This window comes from Zonotrichia albicollis, chromosome 9, assembly GCF_047830755.1.
Source record: "Zonotrichia albicollis isolate bZonAlb1 chromosome 9, bZonAlb1.hap1, whole genome shotgun sequence".
Taxonomy (NCBI): Eukaryota; Metazoa; Chordata; class Aves; order Passeriformes; family Passerellidae; genus Zonotrichia; species Zonotrichia albicollis.
The window spans coordinates 29,968,836-29,989,782 of NC_133827.1; the positions used below are offsets into that span (position 1 = coordinate 29,968,836).

The window sequence follows — 20,947 nt, forward strand, 5'->3', positions numbered from 1 at the left end:
GAGCCCCTGAACGATGTGTGTGTGTAACAGGCACGAGCCTCACCACTACAGAATATGAGCCTTCACCTTATATATTTCAAAAATAAAGAGAGGGAGCCTCTGATTTTTGTTACCATTCATGTATACATTTATTAAGCCAAAGGAGTTTGATCATGTCACAGTATGTTACTAGAGCACATGAAATCTTTTCTTTTCAACTTCACTAACAATTGTCATTAATTACTTTTTATTTTTGCCTTTCAAGCTTAAAAAAATTTCCTCTTTCTGAATTCCTCATGAAAGGCTCTTTTTTTTTTTCCTTTTCTTTTCTAAAAGTACAAAACAAATATTTCTCAGATATGTAAACAACCATCATGGAAATGAGACTGCTCCTAAAGTTAACATTATTGTTATGGATGTTGTGATAGATCTATGTCATGTGGCAAGTATTTCAGCTCAGTGACTCCTTCAGTGGAAGTTATGATTGTTATCATCACCTGTGCTGCAGTACTGGAGGCCTGGTCAGGGTTAAGGCCCTTCTGTGCAAGCTGCTGTACAAATACTTGGCTGTAACTGAGGTCCCTGAAGAGAAGGGCATTCACTGCTGTGACTGTAACCCTCTCTGCTCCATCTGCTCCACAACTGAGCTCAAGGGAAGCTCCTCTCCAAGCTAACTCTGGAGTTCATGTTCAGATACTGTGAAGAGAAGGGAAATGTCACTGCAGGCCAATCCTGACACCTGCAGTCCTGTGCGTAAAGCTGCTCACAGTTATGGGAATGCTCATATGAGTAAGGAACTCCTCTGGTGAAAGTCTGCAAGGTTGAGTCCCTGGGTTGTTGAACTCCTTTGCAAAACAGCATGCAAGAAAAGCAGACTTGTTCCTTTTCTCTAGGGTTTCATCAGTGTAATTCTAAGAAAGAAAGGGATGGGGTCAGTTGCTCAGTTTCAGCACCTCAAGCATTTTGAGTTCTGATCCCCAAGTTAAAGAAGTCTCTGCTCTGCCTTGGGCTACTGTGACCAGGCCTGGAAAAGTCAGTTGGACATTCTTTGTCATGAGGAAGCAGTGGTTTGCCATTAGAGCATGGAGGGATTCTGTTTTATGGTGTGGAGGCTGCATCCTAGGCAGGAACTGTGAAGATTGTGTTTGGCCATCAGCAGAAATTATTCTGAAAAAGCTTCAGAGCAATTGCAGTTTAAATAATGATTACAGCTTCATATTTGAGGTGAAAAAAGAAAGGATTACATGAAATAAATAGCAAAAAAAAAAAAAAATCATCGTCCCTGCACAAACTAACATATTCCTGCCTATGAAACATCCCTTGCAAATTACTGCCTTTTAGGTTATGTCAGATATTTAAATGAACCCTTTAGAGCTAAAATACAGTACTCTGAAATGAGGTTAGAAAAATTTAAAAAGGACTAATGGGAAGTGTGTACAAAGCTCTCTTTCAAACAGATTTCCCACCTGGATAGCTTATGAGCGTGAGGCCTCAGTAGACGTAGAGCCGGTCTGAGATGGCGGCGGGCATGTGGGTCATGATCTGCATGCGCAGCCACCAGTAGTAATCCATGGGGTGGTAGCGGGTGTAGGGGGTCGTGGAGGTGAGCGCGTGCGCCACGCTCTCGATGACGGGCGACGTGTCCCTGGAGCCGCTGTTGCAGTACGACTCCATCTTGCTGACCTGCTCGTCGAAGTACTTGCGGCCGTAGTCCTTGCGCACGATCTCAGGCAGCTCGTCCCACATCTTGTCGGCAATGGCCTTGATGCGCTCGGGGCTGTACAGGTTGGTGCCTGCGATGAAGTTGCCGGGCTCCACGATGCTCACCATGACGCCCTGCGGCTGCATCTCGTAGCGCAGGCAGTCGGAGAAGGCCTCCACGCCGAACTTGGTGATGCAGTAGGGAGAGCGGGCGGGGCTGCCCATCCGCCCCATCATGCTGCTGATGTTCACCACGCGACCTGGGCAGAGCACACTGAGCTGTGGTACCTGGCCTGGAGCAGGTACCTGGCACACACCACCCAACCCATTCCTGAACATGCACCCACCCACCTGCTCACTGCCCACTGCCAGGCAGACCTGCTCATGGCTCCACCTCAGCAGTGCTGCCCTAGGCAATGGCCTTCAGGTTTGTGCTCCTGACAGAGCCTGCTCAGGGGGAAACAGGATTGCTCAGCACTGTGGCAGACATCTTTTATGAAAAATCCTTTCCTTAGGACTTTTCATCCTGAGAAGCTGAGAGGCCTCAGGAACAAAGTGTAAACACTGATTATCTGCTGCTGTGGAATGCAACAGGTGGATCTATGATTGGCCCATGTTGGATGTTTCTAATTAGTGACCAATCACAGCCCAGCTGGCTCGGACAGAGAGTCCAAGACAGAGCCTTTGTTATCATTCTTTTCTATTCTATTCTTAGCTAGCCTTCTGATGAAATCCTTTCTTCTGTTCTTTTAGTATAGTTTTAATGTAATATATATCATAAAATAATAAATCAGCCTTCTGAAACATGGAGTCAAATCCTTGTCTCTTCCCTCCACCTGAGATCCCTGTGAACACTGTCACACAGCAGCAATTAGGACTGAGCCCTGACAAGTAAAAGCAGGAACAAGGAAAGGCTCTGGCACCAAAGCTGAGCTCGTTTGTTTGCAAATCAAAGGGCAGTGGTGGCTCAGAGTGTCTGCTTCTCAAAATGGAATAGATTGTTCCTGTACCACCAATGGGCAGAGCAGCTTAAGTCCACTGCACTCTTCCATGTGACAACTGGGTTATGGCTCCAGGAACAGAGGCCTTTCTCCCTGCCAGAAGCCATCCACTTTGGCCAGGGAAAATGCTGGTAAGAGGCTGTGGATGCTGTAGTATAGAGATTGGAGTTCTCTGCACTTTCTACCCGGGCTCCTTACTAAGTTGTGTTAGAAAAAGAAATTTTGGCCTCAGAAGTGGATAACCTTCCATGGTGGAAGAAAGGCTGCCCAGGCCACATCCAGCCCATGTCTGCACAGGGCAATATTGTAAATGTCTGTGGATGCCTCAAGAGTGAAAAATACTCTCATTAATCAGGCAGTAGGCCCTAGCACAGGAAAGCTTTTGCCCCTTTACGCTGAGACCCATGCAAGCTCCAGGTCTGCATGTCATTGCTGTACAACCCCCTCTTTTCCTACATCACAGGCTCCTAGAGTAACAGTGCAAAGTAACAACTTCCCTGCAAGAAGCGTTTTGCACTGCTGCTGCCCACCCTGCCACAGCTGATTTTTATATAACAGGGAGAAATGCTCCTGGCACTGTAATTGATTGTGAGCTGCAGTTTCTGAACAGGTAAAAGAAGATCTAGTGGATTAGATCTTGTGTGGGATGTTGCAGGAGAAGGAAGCACATAGGGGAAAGAGAAAGAACAGGTTTTCAGGCCTGCTGCCTTGCTGTGCAACTTGGAGAGGTGCGGCAATCCGTGTGTCTCCTGGGGACCACACTGTATCTCTGAGGGCAGGAAGGTAGAGAGAAGTGCCACAGACCTTCTGGCCTCTAACACAGCAAGATGTGGCAGGATGTGGGGCCTGCAACAGGGAGAGCCAGTCAGGAACTCTGCCACTCACCCTTAGACCTCCGGATGAGCGGGAGGAAAGCCTTGGTGGTTCGCACAGTGCCCCACAGGTTCACTTCAGCCACCTCCATGTAGGTGTCCATGCTGGTGAATTCAACTTCCCCAAATGTGGAGATCCCAGCATTGTTGACCAGCCCCCAGAGCCCTACAAGACAAAATCAAGCACCATTACTTGTGCTAATAGGTTATTGAACCACACAACAGAGCTTTTCATTATGACTTGTGATGGTCAAGAAGAGAGTCCAGAGCAAACTTCAGTCTCCTGGGAAAATAGAACCACTGTGGAGATCTGCCTGTTCCACCCACACTGCAGCCAAAAAGTGCTGTCAATGAGGCTTCCCAGGAAGTTCTGAGCCAGCAGAGAGCTTCAGCCTTGTCTTAGCTGTTCTCCTTGCCATTCTTTTTTTATCCACCACAAATTTTTAAAAGAAGCAAAATATATAATGCAAATAATAAGAATTGAAATGACCGTGTAATAAACAAAAGACTAATTCTTTCAAAGTAAAAACCCTTCTGTCACCATAAGAACTAGAGTGTCTGCAATGCTGGGAAGGAGGGTGTAGGCATGGGTAAGCATGCATACCATGGCCTCTCCCTTTTATTCTGCTGCAACCAAAAAGGCAACAACTGAAGCTACCTACTCATTTGGCAATAAAATGAAAGATTTGAAAGGAATTTAAAATAAAATTAACTCATATAATACTCTAATTGTATAGGAAACATGCTGAGAAAGGTCTGAGAAAGGCTTCTGTCCATCGTTTAGAAACACTCACTTTTATCTGTTGACTGACTGTGTTCAGATCTGTGTTATCAGAAGAAGCCCAGGAAAGGCAACTTCATCCTGGCCTGTGCTTGAGAGTGCAGAGCTAGAAAACTTAATTTATATAGAAGATCCATATGTAAAAATTAAATATAAAGAAAATCAAAAGAAATCCCAAACCAAAACATTACTGGTTGCTTTGCTTAAAACAACCCTCTGTTGAATGTGGATATCCTTTAGGAGGAAAATGTACTTTAAAGGGTGGAAAGGTTTCAGAAATGTATGAGCAAAGGCAATTTTTACTGGTGCAAAATTTGCTGCTCACCTCAGGAGAATGAAGTAGGCAGGCTAAGAAAATCAGTACAGCTACCCCCTGAACTCTAAATGGTAGTATCTACAATAGCATTAATGATACCCAGCTGGTTTCATGGGAAATTCTTTGGAAAACCTCTCAATTTCCTTTGCCTTTTGAAAGAGTGGGGGACCCATTTCCATTTGTAATTCCCAATCTTTGGGCACGGGGCAGGTTTTACAACAGAAAGGGAGTCACAATGAACTTCAGTTCACAGGAACAAAGTACTAATCCCAGAGCCTTGAACACCACTCTGGTTTCTGCCAGTGTCCCTACAGGAGCTAGTGGAGAACAAAGCAGTTTTCTTTGTAGATGCTGTGTGAAGTAGGAAGCTCCTTTCTGACGTGGTACAATATTCAAACAGGCCATTTGCTCTGCCCTGCTTCTCCTCAAAGATTTGTGTCTTTCAATCACATGCTCAGCTTTTGAAATACACCCTGACAATGCTCTCAGAACCCAGCCAAGGAAGCTCCTGTCCCTCTGCAGCCCCCGAGCCCATTGCCCACACCCACCTTTCTCTGGGTCCTCGAGGCTGCCCTGCACATGCTCCACTGCCCGGTCCATTTCTTTGCTGTCACAGACATTGAGCTGCACAGTTCTCATCCGATCACTCTTCATGGCATCCAGCTCCTTGGAGCCACCCTCTCCCTTGTCCTAGAGGGGAAGAAAGAGCTGGTTTCAATCTGGCTAAAGAGCTGTGCAGAATATCAAATGCCTACCAACTATCAAACCAAGCAAAAGAGTGCACAGGGCAGTCACAGAATATTCAGGACAGTCCTGCAGCACTAGGATGAAGGGAAGCAGACAGGACTGCAGAACACCATTCCTCAAGCATCTCCATCTGACCATGAGTCCTGTACCAAGTTAGCTGGTACAAACTGCTTTAACTTCCAAGAAAGCAGCCAGAGGTGCAGCAAGGCACCCAGCAAGCATCCCCTGCTCAGTACAAGCTCCTGCACTTTTATTCTGCAGTAAGGACATGGCATTCCTAAGAACTGTGCATGCCCTGAGGACACAGTCTGCTCCTGATGTGCAGGTATGCTGTGAAAACAAACCCATGGAAGTGACACTGAAATTTCAGAGTCATTTCCTCTATGTCAGGGCTAGGTCCAATATATCCAAGCCAAAGATTATGTTCCTATTTCTACCTCCATTTTTATCTAGCATCTAAAAACATCAAGCTTTTTCTGCTGCTAAAGTCAGCACCAGCAATAATCATACTCTGATCAGAATTCTGCTTATGGTTTTGCTAGAGAAGCCTGTAGCACAGTGAAAAATCAGCTGGGGTTGTTTTTGTTGTACCAAAAAGCATAATGCCCTGAAGACACATGGGAGGCCACTCAGCTAACTAAAGAGCTTTCCAGTGTTTTTTGATGACAACTGCTGTTACCATTCTTGGCACGGCCACACAGAGTTTGGAATATGGTGTGTGAGTTCAGCTAAAGAAGCAATATTTAATTACAGAATGATACTGCAAAGCTTTCTGCTGATTTTTCTGTGAGGAAGTAAATATTGATCAAAGTCTAAAAGACTTCTGGCATACTGCTGCATGTCAGAGGCCAAGATTTTCCATGAACATGCATTCAGTAGAAAAAGTACTGAAGACAACAAAAGAGAAGGGAGGTTTCAGTAACTGTTATGTATGTCCACTGGAAATTGTGGCTTTTTAGCAGCTCAGACAGAAGAAATGAAACACATAAGTAACTTTGCAATTCTGAAGTTTTTGACTTCAGTCAACATAGAGGCAGGCTATTACTCTAAACAGTGTTTTTTAAGTTTGCAGTGTTTTTATATTCTCTAATGTTGATCTTCAGTTACAAAAGCTGAGTAGAAACATCTATCAAAAAAGTACTTAGCTACCCTCTGTCTGGAGCCTTTTCAAAAGGCAGCAGTTTGTACCAAGTGTCCTGTTCTGCTGTGACGCCTGTAGAGGGAGCCCAGGTTAACAAATAAATCTTTGATTCAGCTCTGGGACACAAGACAGAGCTATATTGACACCTATTTTGAAAAATGCACCAGAAACAAACTACTAATTTAAGCAAAAACTTAGTAATAATGCAAAAAAATAATAGTAGAAAGTCGAAAAACATTAAAGAACACCTGGCAAATTTTCTTTAAACAGTACCACTATTCAAGATATGTTTATAGTGATGAGTAAGCTAAAAGATTAGATCAAACTAGCTGACCCACCCCAGGATATCCTGAGGGGTAAGTTTGTTTCTGTTAGGAAATGGCCGTGCAGCTAAAAAAAGTGCAGTGCTTCATAAGGAGAGAGAGACTGAAAGTCTCTCCTGCTCTCCATGACCATCAATGCTTTGCCACACCAGGATCTCCTTCAGAGCATATCAAGGCTGTGTCACTGAGCTGTTTGTAGCCTGATTCTTTTGTCATTTGCACTACTGGGACTCCATCACACACCCAACCATTTCAGGAGACCCCCAATACACATCATGGCATGGCTGTGCTCATGAACATAGAAAAATTTGCTCAGAACACATGCTACAAAATCACTGGTGGTTGGTGTATTTCAAAATTAATCAAAATAAGCCCTGCATAAATATATACAGAGTGAGAGCAGGGCCAAAGGTCCAGACCACAGCCTGACACCAAACTTTGCTTATGGTTAAGCCTATAAAATTAGATTTGGGATTCCAGCTCTTCAGACATAGAACAGGCCACAGTGTTGTGACATAAATAAGAACCTCCCTAGAAACCATTCAGTCCTGGTTCTGCTCTGTGAAATTCAAACACCTGTGTCTTTCCCTGTACCAACCACCCTCCCTCTCCCTGGCAGAAAGCTGTGCAGAGTGGAGAGGGAAGACTGGAGCTGCTATGTGTCACTGCACATGGTACAGGTGAAGAACAGTTTTTGTTTCCCTACCTTTTGCAGGCAGCCAGCATAAATAATGAAACCTTTGTCATGCAGGTGCTTGGCCAAGTCAAATCCAAATCCTGAGTCACAGCCTGTTATAAGCACAGCTCTGCTGCCAATCTGCAAAACAAACCAGAACAAAATGCACTGCAATTGAGTATTTGATATCAGTGATTTGCAGCACACAGAGTAGGTCACATCCTTGGCCAGGAGCAGTGTGTTCCAGGGATGTTCTCTACACTCTCTGCCTCCTGAACACAGGAATGACATTTTCATACTGAGTTCACTCCAGTGAGGCAGGATCACTGCCCTCCCAAGATGGAGGAGTTCAGCACCTCTGGCAAGCAGGCTTCCAAGGCAAACAGACCAAGCAAACCACCATGCTCTGGCAGTTCACATCCATCCTGAAATCTGAAAATACACCAGACAGTTCCCAAGACATTCTCCCTTTATCAGGAACTGCTCCTATACGTTCAAAGCAGGCAGGAGTGCACTCTTGTGTGCATATAGCCCATAGGCCATAGAGAAGACAGTTTGACTGAAGAAAAGAAATAGTTTAATCTTTCTGACTGCTCACTTACCTTTCTCTCTCCAGCATCTAAGCCTTCTAGAGCTGGGTTCTAAGAGCTAAGATTCAAGTGGGGTTAATATATGAAATTAGGATCAGTAAGTCATCACTCTTTTTGTCTGGTTGGGCTTTTTCGGTCTTCTTATTTTTCCAACTTACAATTTAAATGGAAGTATACCTCCTTCCCTCTCCAAATTCCTTGTTCTAACCCAAAGACAGGCAGCAGTTAAATAACAAGCAGTTAAATAACAAGCTAAAATGGTGCATCAGACAGCCCAACAGCAACAATTGCACATCCAAGGTGCTGCTGTGGGTGTGATTACATAATAATTGCCTGCAATTCACTCCGACTCATCTCTTTTAACAAGCTATAAATTTGGCTTTCCCCAGCATACCCAAGGACTGATCAGGGTGGAAGCTGGGTAGAAGCAGCAAAGGCTTCTCACACTGGAAGCCCAGCAGTGATGCAAGGATCACATCTGAGTTCCTCTGAAACTCTGTTCCAGAGTTATAGAGCAAGTTGTGCATGCTCTAGCACTGCTTCAGTGCTGAGTTCTGTAACACAAGACAGACAAGATGACAAAACATCATCCCTTTTGCCTGGCACTGCTCCTGGCAAGTCAGTATCTTCAAGGAGAGGGCTGCTAAAAAGGGCCACTCTCTTGATGAAGTGGTGAGGACACACTGATTTATTTACATGTCTTTCAACAACTACTCTCCAGAAAGAGTGCTTTATTAAGAATTTGTCATGCAGATTCCCTCCACTGTAAGGTGGAACATTAAATCTGCTGAGTGAGTTCCAAAAATAGAAAAAACCCACTTGTATGATTGTTTATTTCCATGCTTAGCAGCACATACCGTGCTACGTCAATGGAAGCTCGGTGCTAGGAAAGAATGTGGAGCATGCTCAAGAGGTCCAGCTTGCAGTCTCTCTGGCAAACTGGAAAGATGAGTTTGGTCACCAGGCTTCAGGGTTTTAAACCCCCTGCTCAGCAGAACCAGTTCCTGGAAGCCACAGTCACACTCACCTGATCGACTTCATTTGCATAAGAGCGGCTGCCACATTGGGACAACAGAGGGAGGGAAAATCTCTGCATGGGCCTGTTAAAAAACCCAAACCAACAGAACAGTCAGATGTGGAATATCTTATCCATAGCCTGCTGCAGCAACACACACATGAAAAGGAATGCAGTGCTGCCTACATGCATGATGTAGATTGTCATTTGGAAAGACAGAATCTAGTCTGTACTTCTCCTTACTGTGAGCCTGTGTGTTTCCTACAGTATGACACATTTGTTTCTCCAAAGACCTTGATGCTATTTCCAGCTGCAGAAGCTGTCTGGGTATTACAAAGTATTCTAAAATAGCTCCTGGTCTGGAGGCACAGAGCTGCTTTCACCCACAAAACAGGCAGTGCAGTGTTTGCATTTTCAAAAGCAACAACACCCTCACTTAAGATGTGCACAAAGCTGAGGTATGGGAAGTTATTCATTTGTCTGATGAAGGTATTCTGCTGTGGCTTTGTCTCTGACACCCAGCCTGAGGCTGAATTTGTTTGGATTTGTCTCACTCCTTTTACACACAGCTCCATCCTTATTTCACTCTGGATGACACTTCTTCCCCTGCAGTGCCTACCCATTAAATACACTTAGATTTTACATCCCCTTTTTAAGCTAAGAAACACTGTCTTTGAGCAATACCTGCCATGCAGATCTGAAGCTCCTCCTCATAGTATGTGTGACTCCCAGAAGACAAAACATATTCACAAACACAAACCAGAGCAAAGCAACAATGCCTTCCAGGGAATGAGATTCCATTTAGAAAAGCTATGTCACCCAGTAGCATCACTCTGTCTAAAGTCTTGCCATCATTCATCAAAACTGGGCCTGAACAACAAATCAGAGTGACCCCAAGCTCTGTCCTTGTCAGTCACCTCACTGGACTTTATCAGCTTTTTCATGTTTGTTTTGGGCACTGACATTGCCCTCCAGGAGCTTTTGGTCTTCCCTTGGACTTGCTGTGTCTCATCTACCCTCTGGCTCCTCCAACAGCATCTCTCCTTCCCAGAGCTTATCTTCCAGGCTGCTTTTCAGTTTCTAAGTAAATTTGCATAATCATTCACAATTATCTCCACCTCAGACATCACAGGCTCTTGCAGGGTGACCAGTGCTACACTGCACAGCAGCTTGCAGAGGCTCTGGCTGCTGAGCCACATCTCAGGAAATCAAGGGATCTGTGAAGGCAGAAGCTTTGAACCAGATGGGAAGGGAGATGACACATTCAGGCAATGGTGTTCACTCACACCCTCCTGAAACAGTTAAGCTGTTTTTCTAACTTAAGAGTGTCACAAGCCAAATCAGCTCTTGAAATAGCTATAGCAAACTTAATTGCTGCAAAGGTCACTCCCCAGGCAGTGTGTTAACATCACTGACCTGCAATCCTGGATTGAAACTTTTACCTCAACAGTAAGATTTTTGCTGTGTCTAAAAGTGCCCAGAAATGTTCATAACATTTCTGTTATGAAATGAATGAACTTGGGTTTTATTCTTCAGCGCCACATTGGACCCTGTTATTTCACTGCAGAGCACTGATTTGCTGCACTCAATTGACAATAATCTGTAGAGAATACCTACCAGACATTCTGCCTATCTGGACTTGAAGGCAATGGCAAAAGAAGAAGAGATGCTGGCTGCTGCTGAGCAGGAAAGTCATCAGCAGGAACAGCCAGGAAGTGATGTGAGCCCCCACATGGTACACTAATGTACCATAAGCCATTTTTGTCATTCTGCACCACTGAATTCTAGAGACCACAACAGAGACTTTCATAATGCACAGATGGTCCTCAAATTGAATTTGTGCTTGTAATCATGAACTGCCTTTTGCTCAGTTCCACCAAAAAAAAGGAGCCATCAGCTTGAAGAGTCAAGTACAAAAATGCTGCTTCAGTGCATTAAGACCCTGGTATAGTGGCAGCACTGCCTTTCAATGAACAGCTGGATTTCCATTGCAGGTTTAGCAACTTGTGGGGATTTGCAAATGCAACACAGGTTTACCCTGAGTACAAGACACACAAAGCACAAATACACAGTAAGCAAAACAGAAGACGGAAGAAAAAAAAACAAGAATATGCTGAAAATTCTTTCCTCAAGTTAATAAAACATTAATTTGTATTTTTAAGGCCACAGCAGATTCCTGCAGGTGAACTGTGGTATATGTGGAGCAAACAGGAGATAAAAGACCCATGTCTGTTTGCACAGGAAATCTCTTAACAGCCTAGCTATCTCCACCACCCAGTTAGCAGAGCCACCCTTGACCGTGATGCTGCTGGACACCTCTATCAGCAGCAGTAGAGCAACACTGGAGGTGGCAGCTCTTGTTTAACAGGCCATGAGCCCCTTCTAAATGGCTAATGTACAATTAGAAGTACCACACTGCTGTTTGGGAGCCCTGCTCTAAAAACAAAGCCAGGGAAAGCACTCAACTTGCTCTGAATTTGCACTAATAGGTTCCAATCATACAGCAATATAAATGTTGGGTTTTTTTCAGAGCTAGAAATTAGAATTAGATAGGCAATTTTCTGTTCATTTGCAGAAAATAACCAGCTTAATTACTCAGGCCACCTCCATTTCTCAGTAAAACCCTCCCTGTCAACTTTCTCATTTCGTGGGATTTGCCACCTCTTTAATCACAGGAAGTCACAGAAATATATGACTGTTTCTTGCACTGAAGCAAGGCCTACTTGCTGATATTCCAAAAAAACCTCTTGATGGATACTGAATTAATGTTCTTTTTAACTGCAATGTAAAAAAAAAACAAACCAACATGTTTCCAACCCCTCCTTACATACAGAGTCCACCTCTGCTGTGCTCAGCTCAGTGACTGAGCCCTGGCACAGGTTGTCCAGGCAGGTTCTGGAGTACTCATCTGTGGAGATACCCAAAAGCCACCTGGACACAGCTCTGGGCAAGCAGCTCAGAGAGGCCCTGCTTCAGCAGGGTGGCTGGACCACATGACCTTCAGAAGTCCCTTCCAACCTCAACCACCTTGTGACTCTGCAAATAAACTGTCCCACTGAAGTCAAGTGAGTCTTTGACATGTGCTTTACTCAAGATGTCACTCTTTTTTCTTTTCCACCAAGTTACTTACCTGAAGCCATTCCCTGGGTCCTTGAAATTCAGGGCTTTCACAGAGAAGTTCAAGAGAGGGCGGGACAGCTTGGTGGCCAACATGTTTTCAACTAGCACACTTTACCAAAAGCAAAACTATTCTTCCTTAGCTCTGCAACACAAGATAGCACCTCTGTTTTAGTTGCTCAATTATTTTGTAAGACATGCTGACTCCATGTATTTCAACAGGAAAATACAGTCCAAAGGAACTCATCTTCTCCCTTGCAGTCCCTCACACAGAGATAAACAGCTCAACCTTCAGCCACCCAAGATGCTTTTAAATAAGGAAAAGCATTCTAAGTAAACTACCAAGCAAGGAGACATTTAAAGAAAATGTCAATTTCTCTTCTTTAATGCATCTTTAACTGCTTTCTCTGAAACAGGTAAAAATGAAGGTACTCATATGGAATATATTATTTCAAATGAGCTATATGAAATAACTTTGAACAAAAACATAACTTCACATGACAGGTGATGTTATGACTGTCACATGTTATGTGCTGTGCTTCCAAAACAATCCTTTGCTTTATAGGTAGTACAGCCACACAGTTAAAAATACATTTTTTGGTAATTAGGTAGCTGGTGATGCTGGACTAAGCACAGGGAACCACCAATAAACTCAATACCGAGTGAAAACATCTCAAGAACGAGACTTTGGTATGGAAAATCAACTTAAATCATGTTTATCTTGGATAAAAGTAACCCAAGGCACAAAAAACGTCTCCCAGTCCCTTTTATTGAAGTGAGAGACGGTATCTAGTTGTTAGGGGTGGTTTGCATCTCTGCCGAAGGCTGGGCCGCCACCGCGGCAGCTTCGGGGCCTGCTGGGAACCAGGCCCGGGCTGGAAACCGGTGAAATTACCGCAGAAAGAGCAGCGGTGGGCACCGAGATGGGGAGGGAGGGAGCGGACAGGGCTCAGGAGGCTCGCTGGCCCGGCTGATCCTCAGAAATCCCGGTGCTTTGATCCAATTCGGGAGCACGGCGGTGTCCCCGCGGGTTTTGGTGAGGTTTGCAGGGAGAGGGCGAGGCCGGAGCTGCGCTGCAGGTCCCGCCGGCCCGGCCCCTCTCCGGGACGCGGCTGCCGCGGTCCCAAGCGCGCTCACGGCCCGGCCGAGGCACCGGGGGGCGCGGCCGCCCGCGCTTGTGGCGGCGGCGGGAGAGGCCGCGCAGAGGAGATGCCCGCGCCCCCCGCGGGCAAGGTCACCGTGCGAGCCGGCTGCCAGAGTTCCGCGGGGCTGCCGCGACCCACCCCAGCCCGCTCCGCGCCACCCGCGCGTTACCTGGAGCCGGCGGGAGCCGGGCGCTGCTGCCGTTTGAATGAGGCTGGGCCGGGGCCGCGGTGCCGGGCGCGGCGGGAGGCGGGCCGGGGGCAGGGCCGGAGCGGCGGCGGCGATAGGCTGCGGCCATGCGGAGCGGCGCGGGGCTGCGGCTGGCGCTGGGCGCCGCGGGGGTGCTGCTCCTCCACCTCCTCCTCCTCCTGCGGCGGGCCCGTCGCGCCCTGCCCGTGAGTACCGCGGCGAGGGGCCGGGGCTCGCCCGGGGCAGAGCCCGCCGGTGGCGCCTCCGAGGCCCAAAATGGCGCCTGGCCAGGCCGGGCAGAGGCGCTGCAGGTGTCGAGGCCGGAGCCGCGCTGCTTGCGCCGGCCTGGGCTGGGCTGGGCTGGTGGAGCCGACAGACGCTGTGAGGGGGGCGAAGCGCCGAGCTGGGCACGGCCCGGGCGATGAGGGCCCTGCCGCGAGGCTCGGCCCGGCCGCGGTGCGGCGGGCGCTGCCCTCGGACCGCACGGTGCGGCGGCTGCCCCCTCCCAGTAGTGCTTCATTTGGAGGGGGAACATGTTCGTATAATCATAGAATGGCTTCGGTTGGAAGGGACCTTAAAGATCATCCAGTTCCAACGCCATCCCATGTGCAGGGACACCTTCCACTAGACCCGGTTGCTCAGAGCCCTGTCTGCTTTGGCCTCAAACACTTCCAGGGATGGGCCATCCACAGCTTCTCTGGGCAACTTGTGCCAGGGCCTCAGCACCCTCACAGTTAAGATTTTTTTCCCTAATATCTTATCTAAACCTACTCTCAAACCCATTCCCCCTTGTCCTGTCACTACATGCTCCTGTAAATGGCCCCCCCTCAGAAGTAGAAGGCCACAATTAGGTCATCCCAAATCCTTTTCTTTTCCAGGCTGAACAATCTAAATTCTCTCAGCCTTGTTTCGTAGGAGAGGTGCTCCATCCCTCTGACCATCTTGGTGGCCTCCTCTGGATGCACTCCAACAGGTTCATGTCCTTCCTGTGCGGGGGACTGAAGCTGGATGCAGCACTGCAGGTGGGGTTTCACCAAAGTAGAGAGAGAATCACCTCCTTTGACCTACTGTCCGTGCTGCTTTGGTTGCCCAGGATATGACTTGCTCTCTGAGCCAATGTTTTTGCTTCAGGACCTCCAGCTCAGTCCTTCCCCCTGGAATGGCCAGATAACAGCTGTAGCCTCCCACTTCACTCCTTCATCCACTCTGCTTCTCTTACTTTCTCCACCCCTGTTCCACTTGAGAAAATACCTTCCCTTTAGTGAATATTTTCAGTTATTTTTCCTGGGATTGAAAACCTTAATTTTCCCAATCCTGGAAAAAGGAACAAGCCAAGTTTACTTTGGAACTGCACTTATCCTAAAATCAATCTGTTTGATAACATCAGAGAATGGTCAGGTGAGCCACAAATGGGAACAGGATTAAAAAAAAACCCAAACAAGCGGCACATTAGAAAAAGATTAAGTCTAGGTAAGCATGCCATATTCCCACACTGTCTAGAGAGACAGGCTGAAAAAGTAGCTTCAATTTCTTCAGTCTGTTCTGCAGTAAATGTATAATTCTGATGGATCACCTGCATTAATAAAATAAATTATACTATTTAATAAACTGGCCATGTCCCAGTAGGAAATGCTGTGTACGTCTGAGCTGACTGCAGGTTAAAATGAGGCTGCTCTGCTAGGGCTGCCTGAACGGTGAGTAATAGTGTTGTGGATCACACAGCAAGCATAGTGTTACTGTGCTCACATGCCACAGCAGCACCTCTGGTACAAGAAGTGCCCTAGCAGCCCCCAGGCATGCTGTGCCAGGCACCCTGGCAGCTCTGGAGTGCTGTCTGCATGCAGGGTTTCCAGGCAGCCCTGTGTGACCCTGAGTGAGGGAGGCACCTGAGTTCCTCAGAATGCTCATTAAGGTCACTGTGCTGATAACTTATCCTCTCTGCCTGTCCCAGCATTGAGTCAAATTAAGCTGCAGATTGGCCTTATCAAACTTCAGGAACAGGCCCATTAAGCCTTATCTTAGACTTTCAAAAGATAAGGGTGATTGGGCTTTCCTGCATTCAGAAGTTTTTCTGGCATAGGGTTCCTTTGGCTGGGGATGGGGTTGATCCCTGCTGTCATCCCTGGGAGCTCTGTGTCCATCAGGCATAGCACAGACAGGCACAGGCACAGATGTGAGATCCAGTACATCCCTTGGGGTTTTGCATGCTCCTTGATGCTGCTGGGGCCCCTGTCTGTTATGAGCCATGATGCTGGAGTCACGTGTTTTATTGCCAGCTATTAGGGTTATAGCAAATAACAATCACAAGAACCTTTTCAAACTGTAAGTTGTCCCTCACTTTCCTTACTATTAAAGACAGATGAAAGGATTTTTAAACCTCATTTCTGTCCACATTTTGGTTGGTTGATTGGGGATTTTTTTTGGAGCTAATGATGGTTGAGGATAGGATATCTTCTTTGCTTGTCTGACCTGCGTTCTGGAAGTGATTACAGCTGCCTATTTCCTGCACACTTCCTGCTCTTTTGGGAAGTCCCCTGCCTTCAAGATTCAGAGGCAAAGGCTCTAGGGAAGTGAGAGAAAGAGAAATAAAAAGTCAAATCCTTTTTTTTTTTTTTTCCCACAGGCCAACTTGCTGAGTTATTGCCAGAGGTGACCTTGACAATTTCTGTGATCTGGTTAATGTTTGATTTTCATCTCTCTTAGAGTTGTGTCACTCTAAATTAAATTCACACTGAGCACTGTATATTTAATTCTCACTCATATTTTGTCCTTTAGCTGTAGCTATCTTAGGAGCTTTAATAGAGCTAGTCTGTACCTAGGTGCTCTTTGTCTGAGTATAGGTTATAGTATAATGTTACTGTGGGTGTTTGTATTATAAATGCAGGACAGACTTTTGATCAGTTCTTGTTTCAGCTGCAGATCTTAACTCCCCTTTGAGAGCAGTTACTTCAACATGAGTTATAGGACAGGGTGTAGCTTTATTTGCTTATTGTTCTCTGCTGAGGCTCACCCTGAGTTTGTGCAGTAATGCCCTGATCACTATCACCCTGCAATCGTTCCTTATTGCTGCTTTACTGCACCACATGTCAGCAAAGCAAGAGATGAGGGAGCAGTGGTGATTGACCTATTTCTCTCTGAAAATGTGTCTGGACCAGCCAGTGCAATTCATACATAAGTGTGTTCATACTCCAGCCATTGTGAATACACTAACAGGCAATATTAGCTGCTGATATCTCCAGGGAGATCTAACTGACCTCACTTCCTTATTGCATCCTCTGCATTTTTATTGCTGTATCATGTTATTGCCTCATGGATATAGTTTCAGTTTGGAGCATTGTGCAGCACAGCAGCTGGCAGCCTTCTAGCTGGGTTGTGTTAGCTCATATTGCTTCACACCTGTGGGGAGGAGATGGCTTTCCAGCAAAGACAGAAGTTGAATGGGCAGTGTTTTGCTATAGCTTCTCTTCAGGATTTGGGATTCTGCTTTCATATCTATCTCAACCCTGTGTTGTGTCATATCAAATGGAATATCAAATCTTCTTTCTCAATTTACCTGTCAGTCAAATGATAATGTAGGAGAGAACTGTAGGATTTGATAATTTGTTCTTCTTAAAACTGCAGAGTTTCAGGAGGAAGCTCTAACCTGTAGTCACATTCCTGCATGCTAAAATATAGCATGGAAAGTGGTGCATAGAGTGGGAGTAGGTGGGGAACAGGCAGCAGTCACTCAGCAGCTAAAAGAGCTGCTGCACAGTTCAAGCCAGTGACATCCTGCCATTTGGATGTTCTCTATGCTGCTTTTTCTTACTATGAACTGGTACACCATTAACTTCTCTTGAAATGGTTCTGTTCTGCTTTGGCCACCAATACCTGAAAGGAATAGTTACTGTTCCAGCTCAGGTATCAAGGCAACACAAATTGCTACAGACAGCAACTGCATAAATTTGATTTCACAGTAGTTGGGAGGTGGTTGTGTTTGTGTACACAGGTGCCACTGTCACTTGCAGCAGGAATTGTACCTGCCCTGGCTGCAGGACTGCAAGTGGCTCCTGTGCTCTGGGGCAGGGTGGTGGTGGTGCCTGCATTGCAATATCTGATGATATCCTGTGACTGTTTTTCCTCACACAGGCTGAAGGGAAGGCGGTGCTAATAACAGGCTGTGACAAAGGTTTTGGACATGCTTTGGCAAAATGCCTTCATGCAAAGGGATTTACTGTTTTTGCTGGATGCTTGCTCATGGTGAGTGGAGAAATTAATAAAAATTTTTCTGATTAGAGAGAAACACTTCTCAAAAGAAAGCATCTTCTTTTGCAGCCTCCATTTACCCTGGTTCAAGACCTGAGAGAGGTGCAGTGGGCAGGGATTGTTACATTTTTGATTGCTTCATCTGCCTGTTTTATCTTGTACTTCATTCCTGTAATTGTGAACTCTTTAGGGTAGGGCTCATCTGTCAACTGCATGTCTGTGCAGTAGCTTGTACAGTGTGGCCCTGTTCACTGCTGCAAGCCTCTCAGAAATACCACAACACCATAAATCTGATAGGCCAAGATTGCAGTGGCACTGTGGCTGTTTGTCTTCCATGGCGTCCCTGTTGCTGTCTTTCACAATGTCATTTTTTGTGGACACCCTCCCTAAACTCATCTCCAAGCTGCCTCTTCTGCATTATTAAGGCTCTGTTTCCAAAATGTCTTGCAACTGTGCTTCCGCAGCTTCTGTAAAAGCTGTTCAGTTTATGGATGGCTGAATAAATAAATTTACCATGCATTTCTGACATCTTTAGGTCTGACTTCCTGTCACGTGTTTAGCAGGTGGCATCACTTGTAAGAGATAAGTTTAGACACACTAAATCTGAAATGGTTGCAGACTCCTCATTCCAATCCCTGCTCATACAAAGGACTTTCAACTTCATGTTGTGAAACTCTTTTTAAAAACTAGGCTGGCTCCACTGCCATGTCAGCTGGGATTTTACCTTTACTATGCATTTTTGCTGTATTGCTAGACAAAACTGTGATTTCTGACCTGAATTGTTCAAAATCAGTTAACAGTCACTCATTTCTCCATTTGAAGATGACCACATCAGCACAGGTGCTCAGGGCATGATGACTACAGATTTTAGAGTACTGTGGAAGGTGAGAACAAACAAGGGTGGCCTTCACTGCCTGTGTGATTGTGGCAGACATTACGTTCTTCCACCACACCAGAAGGGAAAGTTATTATCAGCTGACATATTGTGTAACTTGAGAGCAAGAGAGTCCTGTTGGATTAGTGCCACTGTTTGGAAATTTCCATAAGGAGCCTCTGTAATTCCTTCAGTAATCATGTCATTTGCTGCTTTGGGATGCCTGTCTCAGTGCTGATGGCAAGTCAGGCACTCTGCAGAGCAGCAGATGTAGGGAACGGAAAGGAAAGGGAAAATAGGGTGGCTGAGGGGGCTGTTTGGAAGGCACATGCTAGTGTGGAGCAGAGAGGGACAGGCTCCATTGGAAACTCCATAAAGAGATGAAATGCTCCTGAAGTGAGGCCTGTTTGCTTGCTTGCTTAATTGCTTGTGAGCTGCTGTAGGTTCCCAGCAGGGTCAGAGCAGGTGTGGGGGCAGTTGTCATGAAGCAGATGCCAGGCTCTTAGTTCACACCTAGTTAGTCCATCACCACTTACATGCTTTTATACAGAGAAATACAGGGTCCCTGATGTACTACACCACCACAGACAGCTCTTTTATTAAATATATAACAGACTGTGAGGTGCATCAGGGGCTTCTTAATGATAAGGAGCTTCTTAATGCTCAGACAGTCAAATATGAAGTTACGGGAATAAAAAGAATATTTCACGCAGGCTGGGATAGAACTGGAAAGGATCAAATGGAAAAAAGATTACATTAAGCAAGGGCAAGAAAGTCTACTGAGAAAGTTTCTGTTAATATATTAGGATTAAGATGGAAAAATCACACAGAAATAGATTATTAAATAACCTTAAAAGCAGAAATAACAGTAAAAGTTGAAATAATAATTGTTTTATTTTCCTTGACCATATTGAAAAAAATAATATTTTTTTTGTGTCCCTATGGCCAGCTGTTATCATGAGGACTGTAGGCAAGAAAAGGTAAAGAACAAGGGATGTTTATATATAAATTAATGTGCTCAAGTTCACCAGGCCTGGTGAAATATACTTAAGGGCATTTAGAGGATGAGCCATTGTGATTTCTGCCCCATGGGTGATATTTTCAAGAGCACCTGGAGGCCAGGGGATTTCCAGAAGCCTGGAAGAGGACAGATATCATACTTCCCTTCCCAAAGGAGCTAGACCTCTGGAATTGCCAGCCAGGCAGCTCACCTTCAGTGCACTCGATGCAATTGCCACACACTGCCCTGTCAGTTTCACAGATGACTGCATCATAGTGTGATGCACCCTGCCTGTATAAGTTTACTGGGAACAAACTGTGCTGGGTCAATCTAATCTCATTTTGGCTAAGCAGCAGAGTGGCTGAAGGGGATGGAATCAATGTATCCCAGTAAGTGTTTTGTCACAGTTTGTTACAGTCCCTCATGATAGTCTCATGAGCAAACTCATCCTCTAAGTGACTACTGTTTAGTCCCAGGACCATATCCTTGGAAGACCATAGCCCAGAAGAGTTTGCATTCAGAAAAAAATATGCACAGAAGCATGCAGAGATAGGCCTTTTGGGGAGCAGGGTTGAAAATGATCCTGGCAGGTCAGATGGAGTCTGAAATCAGTTCCAGTGGTTTGGAATGCAGTAAGGACAAGCACGAGGTGTTCCGCTCAGGAAGCGCAGGAAGGCAGCGCCTGCATTGGCAGCAGGCTGGGAAGGAACTGGCGCACACGGGGTGAGGTGCCTGCATCCATGGAGCTCAGCATTGTTCATGGCTTCCTGCTTCCCCCTGAGATCCCACTGAGCTGAATGTGATCCTGAATCCCAGGAGCTTCCCTGGGAAAAAGCCATGGCTGCGTCTCTAACAGGGGCTCTTCACTGATGAACATCTGTGTGATCTGCCTCTCCTCAGCACCACTGCACTGGGATCCTCCAAACCAGAACAGGGGAAAGGAGCAAAGAAGGGAAGGGGAGACAGCCAAAAGCTGGAGCAAGTTGCCTCAGCTGGGTAGAGGGGGTTTGTGGAGCTGCTAGGCTTCTCAGCCAGGAGCAGCCCCTGCTAGGCACAGAGCCTGCAGGGCTGCCAAGGCAGGATAACCAGGGGATAGATAGGAGATAGCTGGGAGGAAACCACACAGTCCCATTGAAGGCCTTTGGAGAGAACCTGGGCAGCAGGCTGGGCTGGAACACAATGGCTTTCAACTCATATGGAGCTGGGAAGGGGAAGCTGGGAGATTCTTTGAGAGGAC

General features: G+C 46.1%; 2 protein-coding genes across 2 annotated transcripts in view; one reads left to right on the forward strand and one right to left on the reverse strand.

The window, feature by feature from the left end:
• Positions 1-103: 103 nt before the first annotated feature.
• BDH1 (3-hydroxybutyrate dehydrogenase 1) lies at positions 104-13,714 on the reverse strand. The gene is made up of 7 exons (XM_074547185.1): positions 13,574-13,714; positions 12,273-12,404; positions 9,155-9,227; positions 7,568-7,678; positions 5,199-5,340; positions 3,567-3,719; positions 104-1,940 (listed from the first exon to the last, which is right to left on the reverse strand). The coding sequence occupies exons 2-7, from the start codon at positions 12,353-12,355 to the stop codon at positions 1,471-1,473; spliced, it is 1,032 nt and encodes a 343-aa protein (XP_074403286.1). The 5' UTR covers positions 12,356-12,404; positions 13,574-13,714; the 3' UTR covers positions 104-1,470.
• LOC102061896 (D-beta-hydroxybutyrate dehydrogenase, mitochondrial) overlaps positions 13,659-20,947 on the forward strand; it is a 17,057-nt gene continuing 9,768 nt past the window's right edge. The window contains exons 1-2 of the mRNA XM_074547186.1: positions 13,659-13,797; positions 17,720-17,830. Coding sequence (XP_074403287.1) covers positions 13,699-13,797; positions 17,720-17,830 — 210 coding nt within the window. The 5' untranslated portion in view covers positions 13,659-13,698. The remainder of the gene's footprint in view (positions 13,798-17,719; positions 17,831-20,947) is intronic.

Excerpts from the sequence above, each read along its gene's own strand:
- BDH1 (XM_074547185.1), bottom strand. The coding sequence starts at position 12,355 with ATGTTGGCCACCAAGCTGTCCCGCCCTCTCTTGAACTTCTCTGTGAAA. Across the intron at positions 3,720-5,198 it reads CCTCGAGGACCCAGAGAAAG|GGCTCTGGGGGCTGGTCAAC; the intron begins GTGGGTGTGGGC and ends TTTGTCTTGTAG. Across the intron at positions 1,941-3,566 it reads GCTCATCCGGAGGTCTAAGG|GTCGCGTGGTGAACATCAGC; the intron begins GTGAGTGGCAGA and ends TGCTCTGCCCAG.